This window comes from Dendropsophus ebraccatus, chromosome 1, assembly GCF_027789765.1.
Source record: "Dendropsophus ebraccatus isolate aDenEbr1 chromosome 1, aDenEbr1.pat, whole genome shotgun sequence".
Classification (NCBI taxonomy): Eukaryota; Metazoa; Chordata; class Amphibia; order Anura; family Hylidae; genus Dendropsophus; species Dendropsophus ebraccatus.
This window is the reverse complement of record NC_091454.1, coordinates 73,643,552-73,661,318: the sequence shown is the minus strand read 5'-3', so window position 1 is coordinate 73,661,318 and position 17,767 is coordinate 73,643,552. Positions and strand designations below refer to the sequence as shown.

The 17,767-nt window shown below is 43.7% G+C and overlaps 1 protein-coding gene across 1 annotated transcript in view; it reads right to left on the bottom strand.

Moving 5' to 3' along the window:
- Positions 1-1,628: 1,628 nt before the first annotated feature.
- The window catches only part of KDM3B (lysine demethylase 3B), a 47,431-nt gene continuing 31,292 nt past the window's right edge, over positions 1,629-17,767 (bottom strand). The window contains exons 16-24 of the mRNA XM_069973010.1: positions 15,708-15,971; positions 15,430-15,601; positions 14,912-15,002; positions 13,897-14,027; positions 12,421-12,540; positions 11,545-11,684; positions 11,288-11,464; positions 10,816-10,950; positions 1,629-2,867 (exon numbers count right to left, since the gene is read on the bottom strand). Coding sequence (XP_069829111.1) covers positions 2,787-2,867; positions 10,816-10,950; positions 11,288-11,464; positions 11,545-11,684; positions 12,421-12,540; positions 13,897-14,027; positions 14,912-15,002; positions 15,430-15,601; positions 15,708-15,971 — 1,311 coding nt within the window. The 3' untranslated portion in view covers positions 1,629-2,786. The remainder of the gene's footprint in view (positions 2,868-10,815; positions 10,951-11,287; positions 11,465-11,544; positions 11,685-12,420; positions 12,541-13,896; positions 14,028-14,911; positions 15,003-15,429; positions 15,602-15,707; positions 15,972-17,767) is intronic.

Below are 17,767 nucleotides of genomic sequence, written 5' to 3'. Positions count from 1 at the left end.
TAAAGATCCACATCACTGCAAATTTATTGACTTTTGAAAGTCAAAAACCATAATAAATGTATAGTATGGCAGATTTTGAAATGTTTTTTCCTCACTCCACCAGCCTTGATTGATCTCTTTTTCATTTGGTATAGGGAGAGATCTATTAAATAAGTCTGGCAAAAAAGTTTATTAAAAAGTATTGCATTGCCCCCCAAAAGTTATACAAATCACCAATATACACTTATTACGGGAAACGCACATAAAGTGCTTTTTTTCCCCCCTGCACTTACTACTGCATCAAGGCTTCACTTCCTGGATAAAATGTGGATGTCACAACCCAACTCCCAGAGCTGTGCGGGCTGTGGCTGCTGGAGAGGATTATGGCAGATAACAATAACACTGGCGGCTGCTAGTGAAAGCGCTCAATGCAGTGAAACCTAGGTGCATTGCCCCCTGGGAAACATGAATATGCTCTTCTTTTGCATATCCAGTGCCCAGTGTCCCTCAGCATCCCCCTGCCATCATCTTCTCCAGCATCCACAGCCCGCACAGCTCTGGGAGTCTGGTCGTGACATCACCATTTTATCCAGGAAGTGAAGCCTTGATGCAGAAGTGCAAAGAAAAACATCTTCTAAGCATTTCCCGTAATAAGTATATATTGGTGATTTGTCCAGTGACAGCATGCTTTACAACACTCCATCCAGTGCTTGGTAATGGTAAGGCTTGCATGCAGCTGCTGGGCCGTGGATTCCCAAGCTATGAAGATCTTTGCAGGGCTCAAGTTTTGTGCAGTTGAGGTCTGGAACCCTGTAGGAAGTCAGGAGAGAGATGGTGACTTTTATCCACCTCTGCACAAAAGTGATCCTTCTTTTATTAGCTGTTGCTGTGGTTCCTAAACAATTCCACTTTTCAATAATGCCGCTTACAGTTGATGTAGGAGGGAATACATTTAAGGAACTGACTTGCTGCAGTGGTGGCTTCTTATGTACCATGCTGGAATTCAGTAAGCCCTGCTGACCGACCAATTCCGTCACAAAGGTTTGTAAAGGCAGACTGCATTCAAGGGGCTGGTTTTATACACCTGTGGCAATGTAATGATAAAGCAGTGAAGAACAAATAGTTTTGTCCATAAAGTGTATTCTGAGAGATATGTAACACCAATATTCTTCTCCCTGGCAAACACCAACTTGCGCAAAGTGGCAAATCTGATTCTCACTGACTCTTGCCCACATAAATACAGCTGTAAAAAGATGTGTGTTGTACAGATCCCCAATACGTTGGGGGTCATATCTTGCTATAGACCAAATTGTACCTTTGATTTTATACTAAATCCATAACAAAACAAATTGTAGGATTCTTATGGAGTAGCTACAGGTGCCTAATAGGTGTGCAACTTTGTGGGCTCTAAAAGTGTTTTCACACGAAACACTTGTGGCATATCAACTAAACACGACATAAACATGTGTTGGTGAGGGTCATCATTCCTGGCAGAGAAAGTAAATGGAAATAAAGAACCTTCCAAATAAGTGAATAGGTCACTGTCATACTGGTGTATATTACTTAAAAAATGTTTTAAACACTTTAAAAAACTTTTGTAACTCATTAAGCAACGTTGGGAAAAAAGACAACTCAAGCTAGAGATTCATTGTACTTTATTAAGAACATGGAAACCCTAGTCAGCCCTTCACAAAATCAAATTACAGGAAGTCAAATTAAAAGTAATCTACAGTTATTCACTTAAAAAACTTGTGTAACTGAATATATAAACAGACCTGCAAAGTGGCACAATACAGGTAGAGAAACCATCACCTTCCATAAGTCCATATGGAAAGCTCCTTGAAACAATGAGATCTGACTCCAGTTCACTTGCCTCTAACATTACTCTCAAAATATTTCACTGGCGAAAAAAATGCTTTTCACTGGGTGGGTAAAACTGCTGAATGAAATGGATAATGTGCCAAACATTTTGCATGACCGTTGCTAAAGCAACTATATACACTTAAAGGATGCCCAATATTGTCAACATGAACACTTGGCCAATTTTAGGGTTCTCTGACCCTACCCCACTACTTACCATTTTCTGTGAATGACTCTACAGACAAAATTCAATTGCAAAGGAAGACTAAATGCAATGTGCCTTGTTGTAAATGCAGGAAAACAGATGTCTTCAAAAGATCTAAAAACGTCTAATTCCATGAAAGAGTAACTGCTCTGCTACAAACCTACTGTTCTTAATAAATACATTTCCGATCCCTTGCTTTGCCCAGTAAAAGCATGACTTCAGCACCCTCCACTTTATTTGGAGCTAGCATATTGAACTATGCTATTAAAAAGGTTTTAACAAGTTGATTTGTATTGCAAATAACTACAAGGACAAGGATTAAATTATCCATTGTGTTAGACATTTGGGTGCAATGTGAAGAGGTTCATTTTCATGTAATAACTATGTTAGTTCATCTTAAATTGGTTTTGTAGATTTCTCCAAGACTGGAAAACTATGCCCGAGAAGCCAAACATGCTCTTCTATAGTTTTAGTCTAGAATTGTACCAGAAGCACAGTTTTCCAGAGCTCACGTGGTTAAAGCTGAAGGCAGGAACAGAAAATCGATGCCTTTCAGTCAAGTGCATAAGTGAGACATGTCTATAGCACGTGTGATTAGGAGGCTGGATTGTAGGAGAAAACAGTGGCTGGATTGTACAATGGATCCACACGGTTTAGATGTTTGCCTCTAGTCAAAGTGACAAATCCAAAACATGAAGGAGGCTCCTGTTACAATTTCCCAGGACTGTAACACAAACGTTTTCTATGATCTCGCCAGTTTAGACTCATGAGCTCGGAGCGTGCCAACAGCGTCTTTGACTGCATGGTAGATAATGTTCTTCACCTGAAATAAAAGCAAACAGTAAGGGTACACAAAATAATTTACTTTCTGAGGCATCAAATGCATTATTTTTTTTTTACTTTTACTTAAATCAAAGTATAGATTTTTTTTTTTCTTTTTCAGGTCTTACTGGTTACTTTGAGTTTAAAATGTTGCACTCAGGCTGCAATCTCCATTCTATCATTCACTTTTTCATGTTGGCATATCTCTTCCAGAACTACATGCTAGATGTGAGATCTATGTGTCAATGCTGCTGCTGTCAGCACTCACTCCTATGTATCAGCAAAGCTTTATTCCTGTACTGACAGCCAATGAGGTTATCTTCTCCCCATATATACTGATGCTGAGGAATTCGTGATTTGCCATCCCCGCTCTCTGTATACTCATAGACAGCCTTTGAGATTTTAACCCTCCCTCCATACAATGCAGTTTGTTTGTCTCCCTCTATCTACACTGCGATTGGATAAAACTTGCTCTCTGCCCTTATTGAAAACACAGCTGCCAACTCAAACACTGAGAAGGAGGGGGACAGCAGACAGGGGTGGCACTGCTGATTGCAGTGTGCTGTCTGATCTTTATCTGACGCAGCAGGAGAGCAGGCCCAGACTGGTAATCTGGCAAGCCGGGCAAATGCCCGCTGGGCTGGCCGGATTACCAGTCCGTGGGCCGCCCGGGTTGCACAATAAAAAAAAATCACCGATGCGGCCCGCTCCTCTCCTCCCGGCCCGCTCCTTCCACCGCAGCCCGTCCCGTTCTGGCCCACTCCTTCCACCGCAGCCCGCCCCTGCTCCTGGCGTGCTCATCCAATCAACTTGGAGCAGGAGCGTGGGGCCGCTGTGGCTGGCTGTGGCGCACGCGTTGTACATGCACAACAGCCAGTCGCAGCGGCCCCACGCTCCTGTTCCACATTGATTGGTTGAGCACGCCAGGAGCAGGGGCGGGCTGCGGTGAAAGGAGCGGGCCAGGACGGGACAAGCTGCGGTGGAAAGAGCGGGCCTCACGGAAAAAAGCGGGCTGCGGTGGGAGGAGCGGGCCGCACGGAAAAAAGCGGGCTGCGGTGGAAGGAGCAGGCCACGGAGGGGTGAGGTGGCAGAAGCGCCGATTCGGACAGGCGGGGGGAGGCGGTGGCAGGGGCGGGATTGTCAGGTGGAGGAGTGGAGAGGGGAGGGGGGGATTTGTCAGGTGGGAGAGTGTGAGTGTGTGGGGGGGGATTTGGCAGGTGGCATAGTGTGTGTGGGGGGGGATTTGGCAGGTGGGATAGTGTGAGTGTGTGGGGGGGATTTGTCAGGTGGGATAGTGTGAGTGTGTGTGGGGGATTTGTCAGGTGGGGTAGTGTGAGTGTGTGTGTGGGGGATTTGTCAGGTGGGATAGTGTGAGTGTGTGGGGGGGATTTGTCAGGTGGGGTAGTGTGAGTGTGTGTGGGGGATTTGTCAGGTGGGGTAGTGTGAGCGTGTGTAGGGGATTTGTCAGGTGGGGTAGTGTGTGAGTGTGGTGGGTCATGTGGGGTAGTGTGTGAGTGTGTGTGGAGTGTCAGGTGGGGTAGTGAGTGTGGGGGGGATTTGTCAGGTGGGCTAATGTGTGTGTGTGTGTGTGTGTGTGTGGGGGGGGGTCAGGTAGGGTAGTGTGTAAGTGTGGGGGGGATCTTAATTAGTGTGCCCCTGTCAGCGGCCGCCCCTCCGAAACATCATGCTCAGACTGACGATAGTGCCGCCCACCCACAGCCCACGGGACCGCAAGTTTATTGGGAGGATACGGCCTGCGAGAGAGAGAAGGACCCGCTGTATTTCAGAATAAGGTGAGTATAATGTTTTTGTTTGTATTTGGCAATGCGGGGTGGGGGTGGGGAATGGGGGCCGTATTATGGAGCAGAGCACAGGGGGATTACTGTGGGGGTGCAGCACGGGGGGATTACTATGGGGGTGCAGCACGGGGGGATTACTATGGGGGTGCAGAACAGGGGGAGTACTATGGGGACAGCACAGGGGGGATAACTACTATGGGACAGAGCACAGGGGGGATTATTACTATTGGGGCACTGCACAGGTGGCCTTATTATTATATCGGAGCACAGCAGGGGATTCTAGTGTGTGTGTAGGGGGGGGGGGGGGTCAGGTGGGGTAAGTAGTGTGTAGGACTAGGACTACAAAGCCATCAGCAAAACCATGCAGCACCAGAAGTCACACTGATGCCTGATAGAGAAAAGACATGCGCTGCCGGGAGAGGAGCTGCAGGAACGGGTCACAGGAGAGTTGTTTGTTTGTTTTTTTTCTCTGGTGGGGGCACTGTGGGGGGGGACACTAGTAATTGGAGCATAGAGGGGCTTTAATCAAATATATGGGGCACAGATCGGACTTGAAGTGAAAAATATGGGGCATAGAAGAAGGATGTAAATATACACGTGGTGTAAACTGCCCACAGCAACCAATCACAGCTCCTCTTATATTTTACCAGAGCTGAAAGCTGAGCTGTGATTGGTTGCTGTGGGCAGTTTACACCAGGTGTATATTTACACCCTTTCATAAATCTTCCCCTAAGCGTTTACTGTGCAAGAAAGAGGCAGATCAGCTAGGACAGGTGTGTGTGAGAGCCGGTGATGCAGCACATCGCACTCACATTGTCACACAGTGTGGCTCCTGGCAGTGTCACTCTGGTTGTGTCCCCTCTGTGTTACCTGGAGGAGGTGCACACTATAGAGAATGGAGGAGTACGGAGGGGCTGCACACTATAGAGAATGGAGGAGTACGGAGGGGGTGCACACTATAGAGAATGGAGGAGTACGAGGGGGTGCACACTATAGAGAATGGAGGACTACAGAGGGGGTGCACACTATAGAGAATGGAGGAGTACGGAGGTGGTGCACACTATAGAGAATGGAGGAGTACGGAGGAGTTGCACTCGAGAGATTGGAGGTTGAGGGGATTGAGCTGTGTGGGGAGAGGCAGTCTTGGATCTGTGTTTCCTTTGGTGTTTGCAGTATAAGTTAATGTGGCCTGGGGTCTGAAGTTACATGTTGGGGTATGCATTTTAGGCCTGTGTCATACATTTTTTTGGGGTCCAGGTTATGAATTTATTTCAGCGTCTGTGAACTCCATTTAGTCAGCAGTCTGAGATAATTTATTTAGGCGTCGGATAGGGGAACAGCACAATGACAGGAGTGGGGAAAGATCCTCTGTAATGGCTCTGTATTCTACCTGTGACTGTCTGACCACTGCTGTATACTCTCAGCATCTGTGTACACCTGCTATGGGATATCACTGCTGTATACTCTTCTATAGTCTGCAGGGAGTAATACTTCACATATGTAAGAAAATAATGTGACAGTAGTAAAGCTAAAAAAATTTCTGCTCAACATAGTGAAATAGGTGTGTGGGGAATATATATGTGGGCTGGTGGGGTTTGTGTGCCAGGGCTGCTTTTCAGCCCCAGTCCGGCCCTGCAGGAGAGTCAATAAATGCTAAATGAAGCAACTTTCTAAATCTCTACAAAATGTTTTTCTTTTCTGTAATTAAAGGGGTATTCCAGAGACTAAATAAAATAATTATATATTCATTAGCTGATAAACTGTTTTAAGAGAGTTATATTACTTTGTAATATAACTTCATTAAAATAAATGTAGTTTTAACTTGATCTCTGTTGCGATTGCAAACCATGTCTGTAACAATTTTCTCCATTAGTGGTTTTCCAATTTGGTCTTTCTAGTATGCCCTTTGGATTGCATTTTTTTATTGTCAAAGGTGACCTTCTATATACTCTTAAGCTGTTATAAGTTTTAACCTCTGTTCACACACCTATTGCATAAACATATGCTGCTGTGTTTTCTCATTTTATTCTGTACTTCGTAAAATCTCTTAATAAAAATTAAATTTGAAAAAAATAAATAAATGTAGTTTTGCTTGTCACTACATTCTGCAAGCACAGCAGGATATATGAAAGGTAACATGTCTCCTTGTCCTAACATTATCTAATAGTGTCAGCAGTTTGGAACTTGAACTACAAATGACAGATTCCCTTTGAGGGTACACAGCATATTGGGGGGGATGGGAGGAACAGGACCCTGCTCTGTATAGTACTGTGCGGCAGTGCTTGAGCAGAGCATAGAATCTGGAACTGCAGGGATTAGGCTGCACTGCAGATCCGGACACAAACGTTGGTGACAGCAGAGAGGGCAGTGTCATTTCTTTCCGCTGCCAGTCAAAAAATATGGTCTATTTAATAAAAAAAACAATTACCATTGCCACTGATGAAGGGGTTAATTTTTAAAGAACCTTGAAACGCGTTTGGCACACACTATTGTGGACTAATACCATACAGGATTAGCCACTTGAGACTGAGACTGCTATTTTTTATTCATTTTTCATTTGGTATTTTCACTTCTCATTTTTCATTTTTGGTTTTATTATTCATTTTCTATTGTGCAATATCGTCCTTTTTTGAGGGGGCCCCCCTAGTGCATTGCAAAACTACCACCAATATCTCCTATATTCTTAGCCACTATACACAATCTGCATCCCTATCTCCATCACCTTGGACGGAGAAGCTTGAAATGAGAGCGAGGCTGTGATACTGCGCGCGAATCTAACTGCAAGAGACACGAGGACGCGCTGCAGGACCGCTCTAACCTAAAGCCGTGATCACCGACAGGCTTCTGCACAAGGGAGACTAGCAGAGGAAGCGCCCCACTACCAGCCGCTCCTGGACGGGTGAGAGGCGTTACAAACGCCGCTACATCGTAGCATGTATATCGTCTGTTTATGAACTTTTATCAACGAACTGATGTGGAGTTGTAACATATATGCAACACAGAATCAGTTGCAATAACACTATAAGCCCAACTAAGAGGATTACATATCCGGAACGTGGTAGGACTACAAGTCCCAGACTATCCGTCAATCCTCCATTTTTATCTATTTATTTGGTCTGAATGAACATAAATTACACAGTGGCTTATGAGAGATTAATTGAAGGGCCCATTACCTGGCCAGCATCTAGCGGTACCGCAATATTAGAGACTATATTGTGTTTTATCTCCTCCTTTTTTTTCTTCTTTATTTTTTCTTTTTCTTGCATCCTCTTACTTATATAACATTGACCATTTTTATGATATTGATCATGTATTCTATGTGTTGATTTTACTCTTTTTTATATCACATAATTATGTCTATCATTGAACCACATTAAATTTATTTACTGTATGAAACAGGGCTGATCTTGGTCTTGAGGACTATACACTATTTTCCAATATCATATTCATAAACATGGTGTTGCCTCTCTGCCGCCATTCCTACTTGCAAGGTGCCAGGGATTAAAGTGACTCTGTACCCACAATCTGTCTCCCCAAACCACTTGTACCTTCAGATAGCTGCTTTTAATCCAAGATCTGTCCTGGGGTCCGTTCAGCAAGTGATGCAGTTATTGTTTTAAAAACAACTTTTAAACTTGCAGCGCTGTGTCTAACGGCCGGGGCTTTTATTTGTATATGCATTAGGCTGGCACCACCTCTCCGTCCCTCATCCCCGCCCTCCTCATGATTAGGAATGCTCCAGGCAGATTGCTTCCTATTCCCCACCTGAACATGGGCTGGATCGTTAAGACACCTGTGCAAAGCTCAAACAGCAGTTAATGTTCCTGGAGCATTCCTAATAATGAGGAGGGTGGGGAGGAAGGACGGAGAGGTGGTGCCAGCCTAATGCATATACAAATGTAAGCCCCGGCCGTTAGACACAGCACTGTAGGATTAAAAGTTGTTTTTTAGCACAATAACTGCATCACCTGCCGAACGGACCCCAGGACAGATCTTGGATTAAAAGCAGCTATCTGAAGGTACAAGCGGTTTGGGGGGTCAGATTGTGGGTACAAAGTCACTTTAAAGATCAAAAACAGAGAGCTGATTCTATGACTGTGGGGCACAGAGTCAGGGAGCTGTGTCTGGCAGCTGTAAGGTATTGGGGCCAAAATGAATGCTTGGCACAGCGTCAGAGAGCTGTGTCTGGCAGCTGTAAGGTATTGGGGCCACAATGACTGCGGGGCACAGCGTCAGGGAGCTGTGTCTGGCACCTGTAAGGTATTGGGGCCACAAAGACTGCGGGGCACAGCGTCAGAGAGCTGTGTTTGGCAGCTGTAAGGTATTGGGGCCACAATGATTGCGGGGCACAGCGTCAGAGAGCTGTGTTTGGCACCTGTAAGGTATTGGGGCCACAATGACTGTGGGGCACAGCGTCAGGGAGCTGTGTCTGGCAGCTGTAAGGTATTGGGGCCACAATGACTGCGGGGCACAGCGTCAGAGAGCTGTGTTTGGCAGCTGTAAGGTATTGGGGCCACAATGACTGTGGGGCACAGAGTCAGGGAGCTGTGTTTGGCAGCTGTAAGGTATTGGGGCCACAATGATTGCGGGGCACAGCGTCAGAGAGCTGTGTTTGGCAGCTGTAAGGTATTGGGGCCACAATGACTGCGGGGCACAGCGTCAGAGATGTGTCTGGCAGCTGTAAGGTATTGGGGCCACAATGACTGCGGGGCACAGCGTCAGAGCTGTATCTGGCAGCTGTAGGGTATTGGGGCCACAATGACTGTGGGGCGCAGTGTCAGTGAGCCGTGTTTGGCAGCTGTAAGGTATTGGGGCCAGGTCACACTCTCCCTTGTGTAAGTACAGTGCTGCAGTGTTTTCTGCTCTTCACTGTAGCTAGCAGTTCAGTTCTTAGTGTAACTTCTTCATTGCTGTGCAGCTGCTGTTTCTTTCATTTTTGCTCACTCAGCACATTGCAAAGCCAGTATATCAGTAAGGCCAGATTCCCACATCTGTAGAGCTGTCAGCAGCCATGGACCTGCAGCGATGAATTTGCATCCATAACTGTCTGCATTAGCATGGAAATATTCATTGAGAATATGGATGAATTCACACGTTCTGTGTTCTGCACGGAACACGGACGTGGAATGCCTGTAACGGACTTCTCCCCCGGCTGGGCAGCATCTGTGATAAGATGCTGGGAGCGTGGGAACTGTACAGATATGCACAGCGCTGTAATGACAGCACTGCTCGGCTGATTCATTACAGGGCGGCGCATATCTGTACAGTTACCCCGCTCCCCAGCATTTTATCACAGATGCTGCCCGGGTGGGGGAGAGTCCGTTACAGGCATTCCACGTCCGTGTTCTGTGCGGCACACGTGAATGCAGCCTTAGTGATCTATACTGCAACAATGGGCCACAAAATGGATTGGCTTTTTTTTTTTTTTTTAGGGACGGATCATGGCCCCAATGTGGACCTGTAACACCTACGAGTAATTGCCTGGGGCCATAAAAACGAATGGATCCTTATTCTGTCCGCAAACTGGACAAAATAAACGGACATGTGCATGAGGTCTGACCCTTCATAGCAGTATATCTATAGAAGTGTATTGTACAGCCTGTTCACTTCACTGCATGTTCATTAACACAGTGTGCTGGTTTTTAAAACAATAATTGTATTTTAAAGAGGACCTGTCACCCCCCGTGCCGGGTCAGAGCCCAGCCGATCCCCCTCTAGAGCCCCTTATACTCACCTCGTTCCCAAAGTCTTGCTTCTTCAGCCGGTCCCGGGATCGAGATATCACCGTGGGAAGTCCGGCGCGCACGCTGCTGAGGTGAGTCAGACGCTGCTGAGATGAGTCCAACACCCAAAGAAAATGACGGCTCCATTCATTCTCTATGAGTGTCGGACTCAACTCAGCAGCGTGCGCGCCGGACTTCCCGTGGTGATATCTCCGTCCCCGGACCTGCTCCAGGAACGAGGTGAGTATAAGGGGCTCTAGCAGGGGGTCGGCCGGGCTGTGACCCGGCACGGGGGGTGACAGGTTCCCTTTAAATGCCTATATTCATACAGAACATAGCGTAGGAGAACAATAAAGAAATAGTTTTAACATCTGTTTAATGACAGACAATGCAATAGTGTTTTCTTATACACAAAAGTATACTATACCTGTAATTTGTCCTCATGGTTTGTATGCGTATTTGACAAGTGCCTAAATTCCTGGGTCAGGCGGAAGCAATGTTTCACATGTTCTGGAGAGACAAAGTCTTCTGCTACTTTTATGCAACTGTATAAGTTGTGGACCTTCACATAAAAGGAAATAAATATCATGTAAAAAGACTAAGTGTGTGGAACAGATTAAACCGTTAAACCTTTGTTTAGACAAGAGCAGATAAGATGCAGTGTAGTAGACTTGAAGGAACAAAGTATCCATAAGTCAATATGGTATAATACTCGAAACAAACAAATACAATAAGTAGACTCACTGCAATAGCAGTATGTGGTACTGAATATTGTTAGTGGCCTGCTTTACTGGGCTACAAGCTGTTCAATATTATCAAATTCACTGCACAGTGCAAATCTCTGAGCAGTCATTGTATTTTTTTTTACGGTAACGATTTACAAACAGAATTGTTTGTACCTGATGTGGTGCTCCAGCAGGAATGAAGACAGCATCTCCCAGGAATTGTACAATTGCCCAGCCTTGCACTCCATATTCATCATAGAGACGCTTACGTAATGCCTGATCCAAATACCAACTTTGATCATGTATTGGATCGTGATCTGCTGGATTTTCTTGCCCTTGTTCATCCCCAAACTATAAAGATAAGGCAGTTAATTCCACATCACTGTTGTATTTACATGGGACTAATACGCTGCTGGATTCAAAACTCATACCTTTCTAAGAAGCTCACGGATCTTTTCTGCATCCTTAGCAGCGTAAATATGCCATAAAGCTCCAGGCTTCTCTTTTCCCTCATGAATACGTTTTTTTGTCACTTCATCAGCGTCACCTTCCTCAATAGTCCTGAGCACCTCTGAAAAATGTCCAAAGTGTCAATATACATTAACGTCCCCAAACACCAGCTTTATATTTGTGTTCTAACTTCTATTGTACATGATAGTTTAGTAAACTCGAGAAAACTTTTCTACACCAAACTCTGCTCCTTTGTAAGTCAAAGAGAACCAGTCAGCATGACTGCGCTGATATGGTTCCTAGCTGCAGAGTATACTGTGCAGCTCCCACCGATACCACCAGCCACGTCTGCAGCAGTAGCTTTGCATTGTTTAATAAAAGGAGAGAGAGCTAGTCATGGCTCTCTGCCTGTCAGTGCCCTCTGTGGGGATGATTGACAGGCAGAGAGACCACTAACGGGTCCTCCCCAAATCTATTGTCTATTTTAATGCTGACATGCACTAGTGTTATTGTGTAAGGGCCCTATTAAACAGGGGGATTATTGGCTGAACAGACCAATATTGCCGTGTGTAATAGGGCCGGGGACAGCCGATGAATAAGCTAATGCTAAAAATTACCCTTCAAAAGAAGAGTCCGCGTATCTCTGTGTGTAATAGGGCATATGAAGATGATGAGGGATGGCAGCAATAGGCTGCACAAACAATCTAGTAATAGTTCATGGGTCCCTTCCCACAGAACAGTTGAGCCTTGTAAAAGGCTTCTGCTTACAGCACGGTGTGAGCCATCCAATGCTGCCCTAAGTCATATTACACAGCATTGTGACAGAATGTCTTTTAGATGTTTCCTAAAATGATTACCTTCATCATGTGCACTCTCTCCTATTGGAATACCGACATACACCATGACATTAACTGCATCGGACACATCCAAATGCAAATTTGTTGTTCCAACTCGTCTGTCCTCAGCTGTAATTAACCCTTAAATAAAACAAAAAAAACAAAATACAATTAATATGGCAACAGATCTTTTGCATAAAATTCAGAAAATCTCCAATTAAACTATTGAGGCTTGAAGAACTCCACACACATGCATTCAATTGAGTTTTAACAAAAAAAATTGGCAAAAAATCTGGCAAATGTAAAAAAATACAAGATATATGGAAATTCATCACCACAGAATTTCAAATATCAAAACAAAAAAAATGGCATTCAAGGGTGGAGGCAGAACTTTGCGCTATCTTTGCTAAGGTCACGCAATACATACATGACTACCACTGCTAGAAAAGTAAGGGCTATAAGTCTGCTTATGGTATCAGGTCACAAAGATGTAGGAGAGCAGTATTTAGGGTGCAGGATTCATGTAAGACCTTGGAAATAGATCAGCTCTGGCCTGTCTGTTTTGATGACAATGTCAATTCCCCAGAAGAAGACAATTCTGAAGAACATTTTGTCAGACCTCTACATGTTGACTACCCTGTCACAATCCAGTACTCGTCATCTGACACATAGGTAGGTAGTTTGTAAGGCTGGAAGGCATACATTCATCCAGTTAAACCCATTACCCTATGGTGTTTATCCTGAGGAACGCAAAAAAAAAAAAAAAAAAAAAACCATAGAAGCCAATTTTCCTCATCTTATGTCAATTAGAATAAATCCCTGGTTTAACTCCTCCAGAATCTAGTGACTATAACTTGTAATAATATTTCTCTCCAGAAATGCGTCCAGGACCCTTTTGAACTCTTTTTTTTGGAGTTCAGCGTGACAACTTCTTCTGGCAGACAGTAAAGAAATGTCATGTGTATAAATGACCCTTTTGAGTCTCCCTACGATTTCATTTGCCTTGGCTATGACACTTGTTGCTATAGTTAAAGGGGTTATCCATTTGTTCAGTCAGTCTTTGCTCTAAACCCCCTCTTCCCCCCTCCCTTCTGAGACGGCTAATGTAAACAACATTGGCTGTTTCAATGTGAAGTGAGGGGGTAACCTGAAGTTACTTGTGACCTTACTGTGATTAACCCTCCCTGCTGTATAGAGAAAAGTTGTCTCAGAAGGGAGAGGAGAGGAGGGGATTGAGAGCAGGGACAGAATAAACAGCTCAGATACAGATTTATGTGTCTTCAGAGAAAACAACAGGCTCAGAACTGAGGGAAGTAGACAGGAAATGTAATGACATGTATGGAATGAATTGTTAGTCTCCAGGAGGGGGGGGTGATTCAACGTATTCATTTTACCTAACTGGATAACACCTTTAAATGTACGGGGAAGGTCAAGTTTTGCTTTAATATAAAAATGCATAGTGAAAGGCCATCTTTTGACCTTTTTATGACAACATACCATAAGCATTATACATTTTTGGCCCAAGATCTGGTCGCACAAAGTAACTGGGCAATCTCGATGCTAAATTTAGCCTCCCATCTCGCTTTGTATATTCTGGCAGAGGAAGGTTCTCCATCAAGTCATCAAATCTACAACAAAAGTGAAAACAAAATATTTCAGTAATGTCAAAGTGTTAAGACACCAGTAAATCTATTCATGAATCTAACAGGTAAGCCTTGCTTTCACCAGAAATATCACAATCACATTATTAGAATTGCTTCCCTGGATTCTTATCATCTGAGGAAATTACACATGGTACACTTAATAAAGGTATTTCCAAATGCTGGTACTGAGAGAGTACAGCTGGTGTCTGTAAGAAATTTGAAAACCATTTGGCCATTTAACTTAGCACTCGAGCAAATTTTTGAACATACCTTGTTAGGCCACCATTAATATCCTACCACCCAACCAGCTCTACGCATTTAAATTATTTCAATATGGAAGCTGTGTCATGTGACCAGTCTGAAAATCAGCCCAGAGTCTGTGTAGACAAGAATATGCCCTATGTGACAGTAGTAATACAGTAGGTGAGTTCAAACAACAATTATCTGCAGTTATTAAACTCCTGATTTACACTCCCTGTCTCAGCTGTCTCTGGGCTGATTCTCTAGTGTGCCCTAGGAGACACAGCTTTACACCGTTCTTCTCTACCTCCTCATGTTTAAAAGAGTTAGCAGTGAGAAACCTATGACAAACAGGAAGCAGGTGATAGCAAAGTGACACTGCATCACAAGGGAAGACATTGGAAGTTCATGAAGATTTATAACTAAAGTGCAAAGCGTCTATGACACTGATCTATCATTTGCTGCTTTCAGAAAGACCAGGGGCAGTGTTGAGACTTCACTTCCTTCACCCCTGAAGAGCTAGAGGCATCCAAAGAAATGTAAGATGCATTTGTAGAACCAGTTAAAAGGGGAAGAAGGTGCCAAGATGGCAGATGACCCATAAAACAAGTAATAAGATAGCACTTTACCGTGTTGGCATCATGTCCCTGAAATCCTCCCCCGGAGGCCAGTCTTTTAGTTTAAGAACCATAGGAGAGCCATCCTCCGCTCTCAGTCTTTCTGCAGAAAAAAAAAATGTTTATAATGGATGTAAAAGCTGTACATTCATCTAGAGACAATTAAGACTTTAGATATCAGGAATTCTAGCTATGGGTTAGTACTATTAAACCCCTTCCCACAATACAATGTAAAATGGGCTCAGGAGCATTGCATTTGCCATCTGCAGCAGGAGCTGGCAGCAATACACAGCTGGGCCCCCACTGTAATAGCCAGTACTGACCACAGCATCTAGGTAGTTAGACAAAGGGGGCTCTCTCTTTTATCCATTTGGCACCCTAGGAGGCACCAATGGATTACTATGGCAGCAGGGAATCTATCAGAGGCACCTGTATCTGCCAAGTTTGCTTGCTTATAAAGCAAAGCCCGAAATATCAGGGTTCTGAAAGAGTTAAAGCATACACATTAAACAAAGTGTAACTGTACTTACTTTCAATAACTTCAAAACCATCCCAAAAATCCCGAACTTTCACATCCGAAATGATAGCACAGTTCCGACAATTTACCAAATCCACATCTTGATCTCCGAATTCCACACTGAATGCGTCTGGTTTCCATAACTCCCCCTTTAGCTTTTTCTGAACCCCAGAGACAAGCACAGGCTGGAAAGAGCAAGGAAGTCAAATTATTGCAGATTCAACATGGATCTACATTACCAAGATTTTACATCTTCCCCAACCTACCACCTAACAAGGAATTTATTCTTACCTGGCCTTGCTTCCAACATTCCCTAAATATTTTCCAATTATTTTTGTTGCTTGGGTCATGTAGACAGAGAAGCCTTCCGTCACAAAGCCAGGAATGTGAGGTGTGTGGGTCAAGCACATGTAAACCCATTACCATCTCCTTCCCCTCCTTCAGACTCTCAGTAGAGCTACTGGCTCTCTTGGCAGCATCAGATGTCTTTTTGTTTTCAACAACAGATGCAATAATGTGGTCCAAAAAGTTTGGTAAGGTGGATTTTCCCTTTGCCTGAAAAATACAAAATTAATTTGTGGATTTGTTTAAAGGACCAAGTGCAATCCAAAGACATGTTAATAAATGCACTGGAGGAAAAACAATGGCTGTCCTTTGCATTACAGCCATATTAATGGACAAGCTCAAAACTCTTTTCTCTCTTTTTCACACCAGGCATTTGTCGTAAGTTTGATGTATGCGTTAGGGTATGTTCACACTAAGAAATTTGCGAAGAATTTAAAGTGTAGTTTATGCCCTGAATTCCGCTTGAAATTCTGCCTGTCCCTTTGATTTCATGGGATTTCCCAAGCATAATCATTCATCCGCCCAAAAAATTGACATGTCAATTCTTTGAGGGGGATGGCGGATTGAACTTGAGAAATGCATTCAATGGGACAGGGGGAAATTCAAGCGGAGTCCGCCGCGTGGCCTCTGATTGATATTTCCGCACGTATTTCATAGTGTGAACATACCCTTAGTGTTGAGCTAACTTGCCGAATCATTTAGGTTGGAGAAGTTGGATGCAGCCCTGAGGTTGCCAGGAGAGATGGATACAGACTATGGTTGTATCAATGTTTTCCAGGACTTCCAGGATGCATGCTTTTGGGGTTGTTTCTGTTCTATTTTTATTTGAAAAACTGTTAATCAAAATACAGCTGCAATTAGAGGCTTTGCTCACACGTCCCTGGTGTCTAGTGGAACGGATCTCCCCCCATGATGCGATCGCGGGGGTGGGGGGAGATCTGTTCTGTTGGCCGGCAATACATTGCACTGGCCTGCTGCAGCTCTATGAGAGATCAGTGCTGTGTATATACATGTAAAAATGTTTTTTTTATTAATAAAAAATCCCCTCCCCTAATAAAAGTCCAAATCACCCCTTTTCCCATTTTATAAATATAAATAAATAAACATATTTAGTATCGCCGCGCGCATAATCACCCGAACTATTAAATTATCACATTCCTGATCTCGCACGGTAAACGGCGTCAGCGCAAAAAAATCCTAAGTGCAAAATTGCACATTTTTGGTCGCATCAAATACAGAAAAAATTTAATAAAAAGCGATCAAAAAGTCGCATATGCGCAATCAAGCTACCGATAGAAAGTACATGTCATTGTGCAAAGAAAGACCAAAGGACAAAAGCGTTATAAGCATGGGAATAGAGCGGTTTTAAGGAACATATATTTGTTAACAATGGTTTGAATTTTTTACAAGCCATCAAATAAAATAAAAGTTATACATGTAACATATTGTAATCATAATGACTTGAGGAACATGCATAACAAGTCAGTTTTACCCCAGGGTGAACAGCGTAAACATGAAACTCCCTGAAATAAAAACAAATTCCTTTTTTTTTTCCAATTTGACAGAGGAAATGATTTGTTTCCGGTTTTGCAGCATATTTTATGGGAAAATAAAGTCTGTCATTGCAAAGTACAATTGGTGTCGCAAAAAATAAGGGCTCATGTGGGTCTCTAGGTGAAAAAATGCAACTGCTATGGCCTTTTAAACATAAAGTGGAATAAGCAAAAGTGCAAAAACGAAAATTGGCTTTGACCTTAAGGGGTTAAACAGCATTTTGGAGAGTTCTTTTTAATTCTTTATCTTTTATAAAAACATACACAATGCATGATCCCAGCCACAACCAATATTATTGTACATAATATTCATAACCACCACTATCACTTTTCACCCTCATCCCCCACCCTTGTGGGCCAGGTGGAAGAAAAAAAACAAGAGAAAAGAGGAGAACTAATCAGGAATCCCCCACTTACTCCGTATTCTCCTAACCCTATTATCACCCTCTCTAC